Source organism: Ranitomeya variabilis, chromosome 8 (genome assembly GCF_051348905.1).
Source record: "Ranitomeya variabilis isolate aRanVar5 chromosome 8, aRanVar5.hap1, whole genome shotgun sequence".
NCBI lineage: Eukaryota > Metazoa > Chordata > Amphibia > Anura > Dendrobatidae > Ranitomeya > Ranitomeya variabilis.
This window is the reverse complement of record NC_135239.1, coordinates 34,259,237-34,272,677: the sequence shown is the minus strand read 5'-3', so window position 1 is coordinate 34,272,677 and position 13,441 is coordinate 34,259,237. Positions and strand designations below refer to the sequence as shown.

General features: G+C 42.6%; 1 protein-coding gene across 9 annotated transcripts in view; it reads right to left on the bottom strand.

Annotated features, from left to right (window-relative positions):
- The window catches only part of OSBPL9 (oxysterol binding protein like 9), a 90,526-nt gene that overhangs the window by 8,891 nt on the left and 68,194 nt on the right, over positions 1-13,441 (bottom strand). For all 9 annotated transcript variants that reach the window (XM_077275957.1, XM_077275958.1, XM_077275960.1 and 6 more), the window contains 10 exons: positions 10,438-10,550; positions 9,904-10,022; positions 9,005-9,090; positions 8,516-8,687; positions 7,248-7,332; positions 5,899-6,009; positions 5,750-5,813; positions 5,498-5,638; positions 2,187-2,265; positions 460-551 (listed from right to left, as the gene is read on the bottom strand). In XM_077275957.1, coding sequence (XP_077132072.1) covers positions 460-551; positions 2,187-2,265; positions 5,498-5,638; positions 5,750-5,813; positions 5,899-6,009; positions 7,248-7,332; positions 8,516-8,687; positions 9,005-9,090; positions 9,904-10,022; positions 10,438-10,550 — 1,062 coding nt within the window. The remainder of the gene's footprint in view (positions 1-459; positions 552-2,186; positions 2,266-5,497; positions 5,639-5,749; positions 5,814-5,898; positions 6,010-7,247; positions 7,333-8,515; positions 8,688-9,004; positions 9,091-9,903; positions 10,023-10,437; positions 10,551-13,441) is intronic.

The following is a 13,441-nucleotide window of genomic DNA, read 5'->3' as shown; positions in this document are numbered from 1 at the left end:
GCTTTATTTTGCTGCACATCCATCTTTGCTGTGGTCTGTAGTCCTAAGTCAGCTGGGAGGACCTCAGAAAAATAAAAATAATAAACTTGCCTGTCGTTCTGTCTGTATGAGCTCACTGACTGATTTTCAGTTAACTCACTCTACAGCCAGGAATAGACAGTGCAACACAGTGGCTATAAAACGCAAACGGTGCAAATTTTATGAAACCCAACTGCAAACATTTATTTTAGCTCAAATGCATGCATTTAAGAAATACAAAAAAAAAAGTCCTCGAAGATGGATAAAGACTTGTGCATCAGTCCAGTGTGCACAGTGCCAAGTCACATGACAGACCATGTAACCCTTTATTTTGGTTTTAGGAGTACACATTTTGTTGGCGGACTTAATGTGGTTCAGTCAGAAATATAAGCTGAGGTATAATGACCTGACATGATACCACCATGCTGAAAGAAAACTTACCGCCTAGATTCATGCTCTATCTGATCCTCTAGCTTCCGAACCCTTTTCTTGACTATAGGCATTTTCTTGGTATCTATAAAAACTACATTCTCCTGAGTAAAAGAAGAAGAAAAATAATAAATTATCAAAGCTGGCATATAAAAGAGCACACAAAAAAGGAGGATCAAAAGGACATTTGAGAAGATCGCTTATGTGAGAAGGCTTATGGTGTCTATACTCGTACATATCCGTATTTTAGATATAAGTCCCTTAAATGGTTAAAAGCGACGTCTCTGCACATTAGATACCACTGTTCTAACTTACAGGGTACTCAAGTAATAAAATGTCCCCCAACCTACAAACCACAGCCTAACCAGTAATCACGTGTCAGGATGGGCTGCAGTCTGAAGAAACACTGCTCCCGAGACCTGTGTCTCAACTGAAAGAGGAGCTGAATGTAAGCACACATACCTCCGTGAGCCGAAGGGAAGGGTTGTGACATGAGAACAAAAATATATATTCTTCCAGGGTGATTGAGAGCAAATAATTTTATCTTCAGTCTCAGCCCTCTGTGCATAGTCTGCCAAAGATTTATTTCTCCTCCTGTCACAGCTCTGCTCTCGCAGCTCACCAGTATGTATGCTACGAAAAAGCTTCTCTGTTAGCTAAAGGCTGAGTCACACATAACGATATCGTTAACGATATCGTTGCAACGTCACGCTTTTGGTGACGTAGCAACGATCCCGCAAACGATCTCGTTATGTGTGACAGCGACCAACGATCAGGCCCCTGCTGGGAGTTCGTTGGTCGTTGGGGAATGATCAGGACCATTTTTTGGTCGCTGATCACCCGCTGTCACCGCTGGATCGGTGTGTGTGATGCCGATCCAGCAATGTGTTCACTTGTAACCAGGGTAAATATCGGGTTACTAAGCGCAGGGCCGCGCTTAGTAACCCGATATTTACCCTGGTTACCATTGTAAAAGTAAAAAAAAAAAAACAGTACATACTCACATTCTGATGTCTGTCACGTCCCCCGGCGTCCACAGGGTTAAAACTGCTTTCGGCAGGAGCGCTGCTAATGCACGCGCTCCGGCCGAGAGCTTCCCTGCACTGACTGTCAGCGCCGGCCGTAAAGCAGAGCACAGCGATGACGTCACCGCTGTTACTGCCGGCGCTGACACATTCAGTGCAGGGAAGCTCTGGGCAGCAGCGCGTGCATTAGCACCCGGGTAACCAGGGTAAATATCGGGTTACTAAGCGCGGCCCTGCACTTAGTAACCTGATGTTTACCCTGGTTACCCGGGTGCTGCAGGGGGACTTCGGCATCGTTGAAGACAGTTTCAACGATGCCGAAGTCGTTCCCCTGATCGTTGGTCGCTGGAGAGAGCTGTCTGTGTGACAGCTCCCCAGCGACCACACAATGACTTACCAACGATCACGGCCAGGTCGTATCGCTGGTAGGGATCATTGGTAAGTCGTTTAGTGTGACTTAAGCCTAAGACACAGGTCTCAGGAGCAGCATTTGCTTCAGACTACAGACCATCCAGACATGTTACTAGGACAGGCTGCCATTTTAATTATGTGACAGGAGCCCTTTTTAAGACAGTATGTAGATCATAACTAAAAAAAATCATGTGGACAGGCTGTCTAATATTCTATATAACTATATTAAGTTATCGTCAGACTTATAACTGAAATTTAAACATGTGAATGCAACAGTGAAAATTTCTATGGCTATTCAATTACCCCATTTGCATATTTTGCATACATGACGCCATTCCACTCTCCTTCCACAGAACATATCGATTTCTTGTCATTGGGAGGACTGAAAAAATACAAAAACAGACCTTGATATTCCACAATGGCTAAAAGGACATATGGATTTATTACTCATCCTTCCTGGGCATATTCTTATGGTGAACTTAGCCATTGATGAAGTCTTGTGTAACATCGATAAAAGTACAACATAGACCTAAGACCACGACTCTCAGACCCCAAGTCTTAAACTCAGACACATATTATAAATCTGTGCTGTTTCAGGTCACTCATTTTTTTAATCAAAATGCAGGACTGGTTTGTGAGAAGCCTTACAATGCAGTCAGCTCTCCTGATATTTTAGCAATAAATAGTCTGTGTATGTTCAGGGTACAAAATGCTACAGAGAGCATGATGGGTGTGGGAACGAATGAGAGACAGGACCGTGTTCTGAATATAGGAAAGGAGAACTGAGAACAGTTAAATGAGTGAAGTGATAAGCCAGCCTAAAAAGAAGTGTCTCAGGGCATGCTTAAAACTGTGGATACTGGGAATTACATTGAATGTTTAGGGTTGTGCATTCCAGAGAACTGGTGCAGCACGAGAAAAGTCCTGGAGAAAGCAGTGGTAGTCAGATTATGGAGGAGGTTAGTGTTAAATCATTTGCGTTATAGAAGAGCACAGGTAGGTTTCTATTACGAAATGAGTGAGAATGTAGGGCAGTGCAGAAGTGGAGAGCTTTGTTGGCGAGTGTGATATGAGTAAACTGTTTACCATAGTGGAAGGTTAACCAGTGCAAGGACTGGCGCAGGGTGGAGGCATCAGTGTAGCAGCTGGACAGAAATATGAGCCTGGCAGCTGCAATCAGGACAGATAGAAGAGGGGAGAATTAAGTGAGATGGAGACAGATTAGTAGTGAGCTGCAGTAATCTAGTCAATGAATCAGAACCGCAGTAAGAACACTCGGTTTTGAGGTGCAGGTGACCATAGAGACCGAGTAAAGGAAATATATGAGCTAAACATAACCCCAAGACAGCAAGCATGCCTCCTGGGAATTATGGCACTACCACAGATGGAAATCTCAGGTTTAGGCAGGTTAGTACGAGGGGAAAGGAGCCCATCCGAAAAGTTATTCCAATGTAAATGAGAGCACACAGAGGAAGCCTAAAATATCTTATAAGTGCTCCTCCGTGATAATCATACATCAAACCAATGTACAAAGACAAAATGTTTTATTGAGAAACACAACTACACAGTAAAAATAAAAATTATTAATTTAAAACAAGAAGCAATGAAAGCAAGGGGAGGCTGACGAGAGACATAAAATAATCAAGATAAGAAGACAATGCAAAGGGGTAGCCACACACACAGTGCTATATAATGCACAAAATTAGTGCAGTAGTAAAGAGATAAAGATGCATTATAGTTCAACATACCCAAAATAAAAACCATTATGTGTCACCACATGGGCCTCCACCTGCGTTGTAACCCTACTTCATTTATAAATGCGTGTTGGTAGTATTCTGCCATTTGGTGGCTACTCTTTTGTATTGTCACCCTATCTTAATTATTTAGTGTCTCTCATCAGCCTCCCCTTGTTTTCATTGCTTCTTGATTTTAATTAAAAACTTTACATTGTTATTGTGTAGCTGTTGCCCCTTAATAAAACATTTAAGGTCTATGTACGTTTGTTTGATTTCTGATTTTTATGGAGAAACACTTCTATGATATTTTAGGTAGGTTAGTAGAGGAAGGAATCGAAAGAAGTTCAGTTTTTTAAAGATTTATTTTCAGATACAGGGAGGACATGATGTTAGGGTACCGTCACACAGTACCATTTTGATCGCTACGACGGCACGATCCGTGACGTCGCAGCGATCGTATGATTATCGCTCCAGCGTCGTAGACTGCGGTCACACGCTGCAATCACGGCGCTGGAGCGATGCCGAAGTCCCCGGGTAACCAGGGTAAACATCGGGTTATTAAGCGCAGGGCCGCGCTTAGTAACCCGATGTTTACCCTGGTTACCAGCGTAAACGTAAAAAAACCAAACAGTACATACTCACATTCCGGTGTCTGTCCTCCGGCGTCTCAGCTTCTATGCACTGTGTAAGCACAGCGGCCGGAAAGCACAGCGGTGACGTCTGACGTCACCGCTGTGCTCGCTTTCCGGCCGGCTGGCGCTCACACAGTGCAGAGAAGCTGAGACGCCGGAGGACAGACACCGGAATGTAAGTATATACTGTTTGTTTTTTTTACGTTTACGCTGGTAACCAGGGTAAACATCGGGTTACTAAGCGCGGCCCTGCGCTTAGTTACCCGATGTTTACCCTGGTTACAAGCGAACACATCGCTGGATCGCTGTCACACACAACGATCCAGCGATGTCAGCGGGAGATCCAGCGACGAAAGAAAGTTCCATACGATCTGCTACGACGTACGATTCTCAGCAGGATCCCTGATCGCTGCTGCGTGTCAGACACTGCGATATCGTAACGATATCGCTAGAACGTCACGAATTGTACCGTCGTAGCGATCAAAGTGTGACTGTGTGACGGTACCCTTAGAGACAGCGGACAGTAGTGCAGGGGTGATGCCATCATAAGATACATATAACTGTGTCATCAGTCTAAAGATGGTACTGGAAGCCAGATCTGCTGACAGTTTGTCCAATAAGGGTGTAATGTATAGAAAAAAAGAGAAGGGGACCTAGGTCTGAACCCTGAGGAGCAAGGACAGTAAAAGAAAGAAGAGCCAGCAAAGGATCCACTGAAGGAGCGGTCAGAGACATAGGAGGAGATCTAGGAGAGCGGCAGTCATGCTAAAGAGATAATAGCATTTTTCTTAAAACCCTGCAATGTCCATTCCTTTTTCTAGAAATGTGTGAATAAAGTCAAGGCTATAGCGCAACACTGCTGGTGCGACAAATGCCGAGATCAAAAACATTTGTGCGACTTGTCTGCAACTTGCTCTCATTGCGACTATTTTAGAACTGCTATTTGGCAGCTAAGTACAGGCGTCAGGCATCATAACTCTGCCCAAGGTCTCTGTGCGTCACTATATGTTATGGAGATAGGTTCCTTTACAAATCCAGCATTACCATTTTTCAGATTTGGAGTATGTTATACATACAGAGGAATGGTATACACAGCGATGGGGGCTGTAACGCAGCTCCGTACAACCTGAAGGTTGTGCAGAGGCCTAGTATGGCTGTGTAGACAAGGCCTTACACAAGTGTGCATTTAGGAAGGTGGATATTTCCATCTCAATTTGCAAATAAAACTTCTGTTTTGGACACTTACTAGATCTCTGCTGTTATTCTGTGCTTTTTGCCCCCATAGAAGGGTTTGGTATGAAACGAGATTGTGGCGCTGTATCCAGTTTTGGAACAGTTAATGTTGCATTCTCCTCCCAGCTCCACCCAAGGCACAGTCAGTATGGACCTGAGGACACAGATGTATTTATTCCCTGTTTTTATAAAGTTTTACAACAAAACAGGTAATGCAAGACCCCAAAAGTAGTTCGTAGCCCTGCCTAGAATGACCGTTACTCACCTCCCGTAACCATTGGGGAAAGTTAGGATGTAGTGCTCATCGTACTCCAAGCAGGTCACACAACCTGCAGAGGGAAAAATGGAGACAGTTTTTATTTTCCTGCAGGTGCAGGTTTTAACTCATTAACCGCAATATAACTTATGTGTCACCTTGCCCGATATTATGGACTCCGATGGACATTCCCAAAAATTTAGACTTTGTCCATATGTGGGCATTAAACTGTATCCTCTTGTTATAACATTCGGCATAAAAGGCTGAAACTACATAGTAAGAAAAAACAAAAGTAAAGTTATGTGTTTTATGTACAGATATATTCAAGGTCATTCATAATATTCATAATATACAGAAGCAGATCCTGTGTATAGAATATGTACACACAGCAGGTGAAGTAAGTATTGAATACGTCACCAGCTTTCTTAGTAAATATATATGAAATTCTCACCACATGTCGGGAACAACCCATCCAAGCTTTATTTTCTTTCTCTGAAACCATCTGAGTCAATAATGATCATTTACTCCTTGCAGAATTTGGCTAAATGCGGGTGCCAGACAGGTTAACCTGATATCTGCAGGTTAATAGCGGTTTTGTTTCTGGTGACCCGGTTCCCTTTAAAACACCCTTGAATATGTTTTTTGTTCAACGTTCAACAATGGAGTCTTTGTTGGTGAGCGTGCATACAGGTCATGGAGGACGAGTGCATTACTTATAGTTCTCTTTAAAACAATTGTACCTGTTGATCCCAAGTGTTTCTGCAGCTCTCCACAGGTGGTCCACGGCTCTTGGACAACTCTTCTGATATTTATTTTAACTCACTCCTCTGTCTGAAATCTTGCGGGTAGCACCTGATCGTGTTCTTTCCTCTTCTAGTTTATGGTCCCAACAGGGCTCACTAGACTGTTCAATAATTTAGAAATTCTTCTGTAACCAATGCCACCAGTATGTTTTGCAACAATAAGGTTGTGAAGGTCTTGAGACAGCTCACTGGTTTTACACATCATGAGATGTATCTTGTGTGGCACCTTGCTAATGAGACCCCTTTTTATAGACCTTCAGATGAACCAGCTAATATTATTTTTCACTCAGTGGCAGGATTGCTTTCTAACTACAGCTGGTGTCAGCACTTTCCAGAGCTTTTTGGCCCTCTCTTTCAAGTGTTCAATACTTTTTCCCTGTGTCATTTCTCATTATTACACAACTTAATTTATGGACATCTATTGTTTGATTCAACTACCTGTGTGGACTGGATGGGTTGTTACCGACGTGTATATGTATATATGCAAGTGCATCTATCTCAAAAACATTTAAGCCCTAATAAGAGAGCAAATAAGTAAATTACTGCACAATATCCATGTATGTACACCCCATTTCTCAATTTTTTTCTATGAATGGAAATATTTTACAACTGCCTTAAATATTATTATTATTATTATTATTATTATTATTATTATTATGCCATGATCCATGAATAAAAGTGAGAATACAAATTATGAAACTTACTTGGCGGATGGTGCGAGACCTGCTCGGCTACGAAAGTCACATTGTTTTTGGAAGCCCAGGGAACTGGACCTTCAGAAACCTGCTCCTGAAATAAATTACATGATAATACAGTCATAAGCATACGTGACCATGGTGGGTTATATGTTCGTATTACAACAATGATGAGGTTTTCCCACAAATAAGTATTTATTTACTCTGATGTATCAAGCAAAATAAAAAGATTTCATTTGGAATGATTTATAAAAAAAATACTCCGATATGTAGATATTACAGTTCTTGTTATTGCGCCCCTGATGTTATTTTGCTTTTCTCCTTGAATGTCCACCTAATTTAACCGATGCTTACAGTCACACAGGCTCAGGCCTGTGACTTTGGTGCCAAAATCTGAGCTTCTCACCAGCACTGGCCACATTAGGCAGAAATCCAGAGAGGAAATTAAAAGAAGAGAGGAGGCATCAGAAACAAATAAATAACTAGAATATGTTTTTTTTTTAAAAATAATGATTCCAATTGAAAACTTGTTCTGTTTTTCGTTATCCAACAGAGAAATGTAGTAACTAGTCACAAGATAACACAATTAATAGGGTTCTCTGGTTATATGATTGTGATGACCTATCCTGAGGACAGGCCTTAAATGTCCAGATTGTTGTGGGTCTACCACCCAGCACTCCGGTCCACCATCCCGAATAGGAGGAGATGATGTGCAGTACCCGGCATCGGCAAAGTCGGGTCACATCACACATAGTCTAGTCTTTTCTGTAGTAACATATGACAAACCAATCAAGCCAGACATGTCACTGGAAGCAAGGATCACCAAGCTACAACTTGCCTACTTTGGACACATTGTACAAAGAGAGCGATCACTGGAGAAGGACATCATGGTCCGAAGAATAGAAGGTACAAGGCGAAGAGGAAGACCCGCACCGCAATGGCTTGATACTATGAAGACAACAGTGGAGAAGACCCTGATGGACCTATCTGGGCTTACACAAGACCGCTCTTCCTATAGAGTGTTCATCCATCAAGTCGCCATGGCTCCAGACTGAGCCCAAGGCCATTAAATAAATAATAAACCTGGCATTGGCACTGTGCAGCTCCATTCAATGGTTCCTTCAGCTGGTCGGGTGGGTGTGGAGTGAGGTGCTGGGTGTTGGACCACCACCGATCTGATAGTGATGACCTATCTCAGAAATAGCTCATCAATATTATATGCCTGGAGAACCTCTTCATTGACTATTTTGCACCGAGCACAACTGAACTGAACTCACAGAGTCCTCGTTATCCTGCCCTGGTAGGTCCCAGTGACACTGGAAGACTTCTCCGAGGATGGGGTTGTAAGGCTTCTTTGCGACAGAGCCCTTCCTGCCGGCGTGGAAGGCAGACAGGTACCATTTGACCACCTGAACCATCCTGTCTTTGGGATCTTTGTAGTCACCAATACTAAAAAGAAACCACTTGTCATATTAATTTAGAATGTATGGCACAACTATCATGTATCCTGCATAGTCACCATTCTGTGTGCTCGTGTATGGATACAACTACAAACTTGGTTCTTTTATGTTGGTGGTGTCTTCGCTTCAGGTTGCAAAGGATCCATAATGACTTATAATGGAGATTGTCAGGCTTTTATATACTGGATAGAACAGCGCAGCCTACTACTGGCCATCAAACTGCAAAGGAAGGCTCTTTTCACGACAAGGGGGGGGGGGGGTGTCTGCTTTTTTTTGTTAGTAGATCATGTAAAGCAAATACAGTACCTTACAAACAAGTCTGGATGTGCAAAGAAATCGGCATACATTTCCAGCAAAGATCTTCGCTCAAGGATAAAGGTAGGGAGTACAACCTGCAGAAAAATAATAAAAAAGTATAAAAATACATTTCCACGATCACAAATAGAACGTCACGTGCAGAAAATATTCTGCAAATTCCCGAGTGTGAACGGACTGATGACTTGAACGCATTAGAAATTGTCAGGGAATTGCCCCGTGATCATGTGTTTTAGGTTTTACTATTTTTTTTCAACCTCTTCAAAATAAAAACGTCAGCTCACCATGTAGAAAAAAAGTCCTCGCGTAGCTCCATCTTCAGAAAAAAAAAAAAAGTTGATTCTCAAAAAAAGTGAGACAGAGAACTTTTTTTTTAAATTATTTTAAAGTGGTTGAGAAAAAAAGAAAAATCTTTACAAATTCGAAATCGAAATTTAAAGAGTAAAAAAAAAAGGTTAAGAATAACGGCAAATATTCCTTCCAGATTCAATAGGCAAAATAGAAGACAAATTATAATGTTTGCAATTATTTAGCATTTATTTGTTTTCCTTGTGTTTCTTGCCCTCCTCTGTATCATTAAGGGTTAAGGCCGAACTTGGAATCACATGTGAGTTTTATCAACCACACGTCTTCTTAGCACCAGCAATTAAATCTTCATCTTGAATGGGATAATATAATCTCAAGATTGTGCTAAGATAAACCCAAGATCGGTGCAGAAAGAATCCTTCGCTTTGCCATCATGAGAGTTTTTGGCCCAGACACAAACCTTCCATTAACACCGTCTGCAAGGAACGTGTTTATAGAACGTTCTTCTATCTGACTGGTTCCAAACAAGTGGAAAATACACAAAGACTGGTTTTGAGGGATAACATTTTTAATAAAGTTCTCACCTTGGTGAGGTCCATGCCCAGACGGACCTGGGACAGAAGGTGCATGATGACGCTCTTGTGCTCCTCCACCGATTCTCCTTCCCCGTCGTCATCACGGTCGTCCTGAGGGTCAAACTGATCTATGGGAAAATTACTGTGGTTAAAACATGCCAACACTAGAGAGAACTCGGGAGCTTACAAATACCCATTTTAAGCAGGATAATTAGGGTTTGGCAAAAGGAAAGTGGACCTCAATTCCAACACAAAAAAGGATTTTTGTACTTACTGTAAAACCTCTTTCTCATAGGCTTCATTGGGGACACAGCGCCCATGGTCTCCTCTATCCCCCAATGAAGTGACCAAGAAAATGACCCATCACATAATTTTGGAAACTAGAAATACTAAGCGTTAAAAAGTGGATTTTTCCTCTAAAGCAGATTTCAGATGCCCATAATAATAGAAATCCGTATCATGGACGTCAGGGGGGTCAGACGGCGAAGGACGCTGTGCTACAAGAAATCCCCAGCAGGTACCGGGGTATTTGCCACTACCTACTGGCATCATTGGTCCCATTTGACATGGAGGAATTGAGGGATTCGGTAGTGTCCGGCCTCTTCAGACTGGCTCCCGTGCTGCTGTGCGTCAGGGCTGCAGCAGATTCGGACGAGCTGAGAAACAAAATGCATTTTGTTTTATAGCAAACCGGTATTTCATCCCTCAGAAATCCTAAACACCCCAGATATCATGAAATGATGGAACTAGAAGTTTCAGCAAGCCTAGCAAAAACTGTAGGTTCCTCCTTTTTTATGTTTTTTTTTTTTTTGCAGCTAATCCATTATCCGTACACTGTGTGCAGAATTATTAGGCAAAGTTGTATTTTAGAGGATTATTTTTATTATTGATCAACAACTATGTTCTCAATCAACCCAAAAGACTCAAATATCAAAGCTTAATATTGTTGGAAGTTGGAGTGTTTTTTTTTTTTTATTTGGCTATCTTCGGAGGATATCTGTTTGCGCAGGTAACTATTACTGTGCAGAATTATTAGGCAACTTAATAAAAACCAAATATTCCCATCTCACTTGTTTATTTTCACCAGGTAAACCAATATAACTGCACAAAATTTAGAAATAAACATTTCTGAAATGCAAAAACAAAATGAAAAAAATAAAAAATAAAAAATTAGTGACCAATATAGCCCCCTTTCTTTATGATGACACTCAGCAGCCTCCATCCATAGATTCTGTCAGTTGCTTGATCTGTTTACGATGAACATTGCGTGCAGCAGCCACCACAGCCTCCCAGACACTGTTCCGAGAGGTGGACTGTTCTCCCTCCCTGTAGATCTCACATTTTATGAGGGACCACAGGTTCTCTATGGGGTTCAGATCAGGTGAACAAGGGGCCATGTCATTATTTTTCCTTCTTTGAGACCTTTACTGGCCAGCCACGCTGTGGAGTAGTTGGAGGCATGTGATGGAGCATTGTCCTGCATGAAAATCATGTTTTTCTTGAACGATACCGACTTCTTCCTGTACCACTGCTTGAAGAAGTTGTCTTCTAGAAACTGGCAGTAGGTCTGGGAGTTGAGCTTCACTCCATCCTCAACCCGGAAAGGTCCCACAAGTTCATCTTTGATGATACAGCCCATACCAGTACCCCACCTCCACCTTGCTGGTGTCTGAGTCGGAGTGGAGCTCTCTGCCCTTTACTGTAGCAGCCTCTGGCCCATTCATCTGGCCCATCAAGAGTCACTCTCATTTCATCAGTCCATAAAACCTTTGAAAAGTCAGTCTTAAGATATTTCTTGGCCCAGTCTTGACGTTTCATCTTATGTTTCTTGTTCAAAGGTGGTCGTTTTTCAGCCTTCCTTACCTTGGCCATGTCCCTGAGTATCGCACACCTTGTGCTTTTTGTTACTCCAGTAACGTTGCAGCTCTGAAATATGGCAACACTGGTGGCAAATGGCATCTTGGCAGCTTCACGCTTGATTTTCCTCAATTCATGGGCAGTTATTTTGCGCCTTTTTTGCCCAACACGCTTCTTGCGACCCTGTTGGCTATTTGCCATGAAACGCTCGATTGTTCGGTGATCAAGCTTCAAACGTTGGGCAATTTCAACACTGCTGCATCCCTCTGCAAGACATCTCACAATTGTGGACTTTTCAGAGCCCATCAAATCTCTCTTCTGACCCATTTTGCCAAAGGAAAGAAAGTTGCCTAATAATTAAGCACACCTTATATAGGGTTTTGATGTCATTAGACAACACCCCTCCTCGTTACAGAGATGCACATCACCTGAATTACTGAATTGGTAGTTGGCTCTCAAGCCTGAACAGCTTGGAGTAGGACAACATGTATAAAAAGTATCATGGGATCAAAATACAACTTGCCTAATAATTCTGCACGCAGTGTAGAAGCCAGCACAGACTAGCAATGCCCAGGAGGACATCGTATAATCGGAAAATGAAGGATGGGAGACGGTAAGACAGATGAGCAATGACTGGGAGGACATTGTATGATCGGAAAATAAAGGAAAAAATAAAACAAGATGAAGGACAGTAGAGGGTCCCAGCTTATAGAGAACCTTATATGTGCAGCAAATCAGTGCAGAACTATGAAAAGTAGAGCAACTTAAACACAGAAATAACCTGTAAGAGCTTAAAGGGGTTGTCTCATTCCAGACTTTAAGGACATGCAATAAAACCGAAACCTACCTCCAGAAAGTGGCACCATGGCCTTTACTTTGGCCCCCGGCTGTAATCTGAACTCCCATATCAGTGAATGGAGAGCCTCGGCACTTAGTGCGGCCACCTCGTCTGTCACTGCAGGTCGGGCACTAGTCAGAACGGAGGTCCCCGTCCTGGAGACAGGTTTGGGTCCTTAAGGTAGTATCCACGTCTGTTATGGACATTTATGCGCTCTGAGACAACCCCTTTAAACGAGTTATTCCCATCTGCCGGGTTTCACCTCCATCCCCTGCTGCGACTTCCTGCTCTGTGTGTGGGCGGACGCTGCAGATGCTGCTACATGACGTCAGCAGGTCTGTGGATCAGGTTTTTGGCTGCTATGCATGCCCCGCAGCCATCCCACCGCCCAGAATAGAGGCGGACGGGAGACAGGAGCCACGGACGGCATAAGTTGCTGCATATTAACTCTCATTGGAAAAGGGACCTTACAGGGACAGTCTGTGTGGTTTCAGATCATAAAGGAGGACTAATAGCACCACTGATCTGCAGAGATAGGAGAACGTCAGGGGACGAGGGTGCGTGAAATACTGGACAGACACTATCCCCAGTATACACCTTCAAGGGCTGGCTGCAGTGTAAAAGACAATGTGTCAATGGGTCCAATAGACAGAAAGATTAATATCCGTCACATTTCAATGTATGAAGCAGGCCACGCTTCATTATAAAACCATTAGTAAAGGTCCCTGCATAGATAAGAGCTCCCGATGTAAATGTCTGAAATATACATGGATCCTTACCAACTAGACAGAAGTCTTGCAGCAAAAATAGAAAACAACAACAACAAAAAACAGACATATTTAGAACAGGACG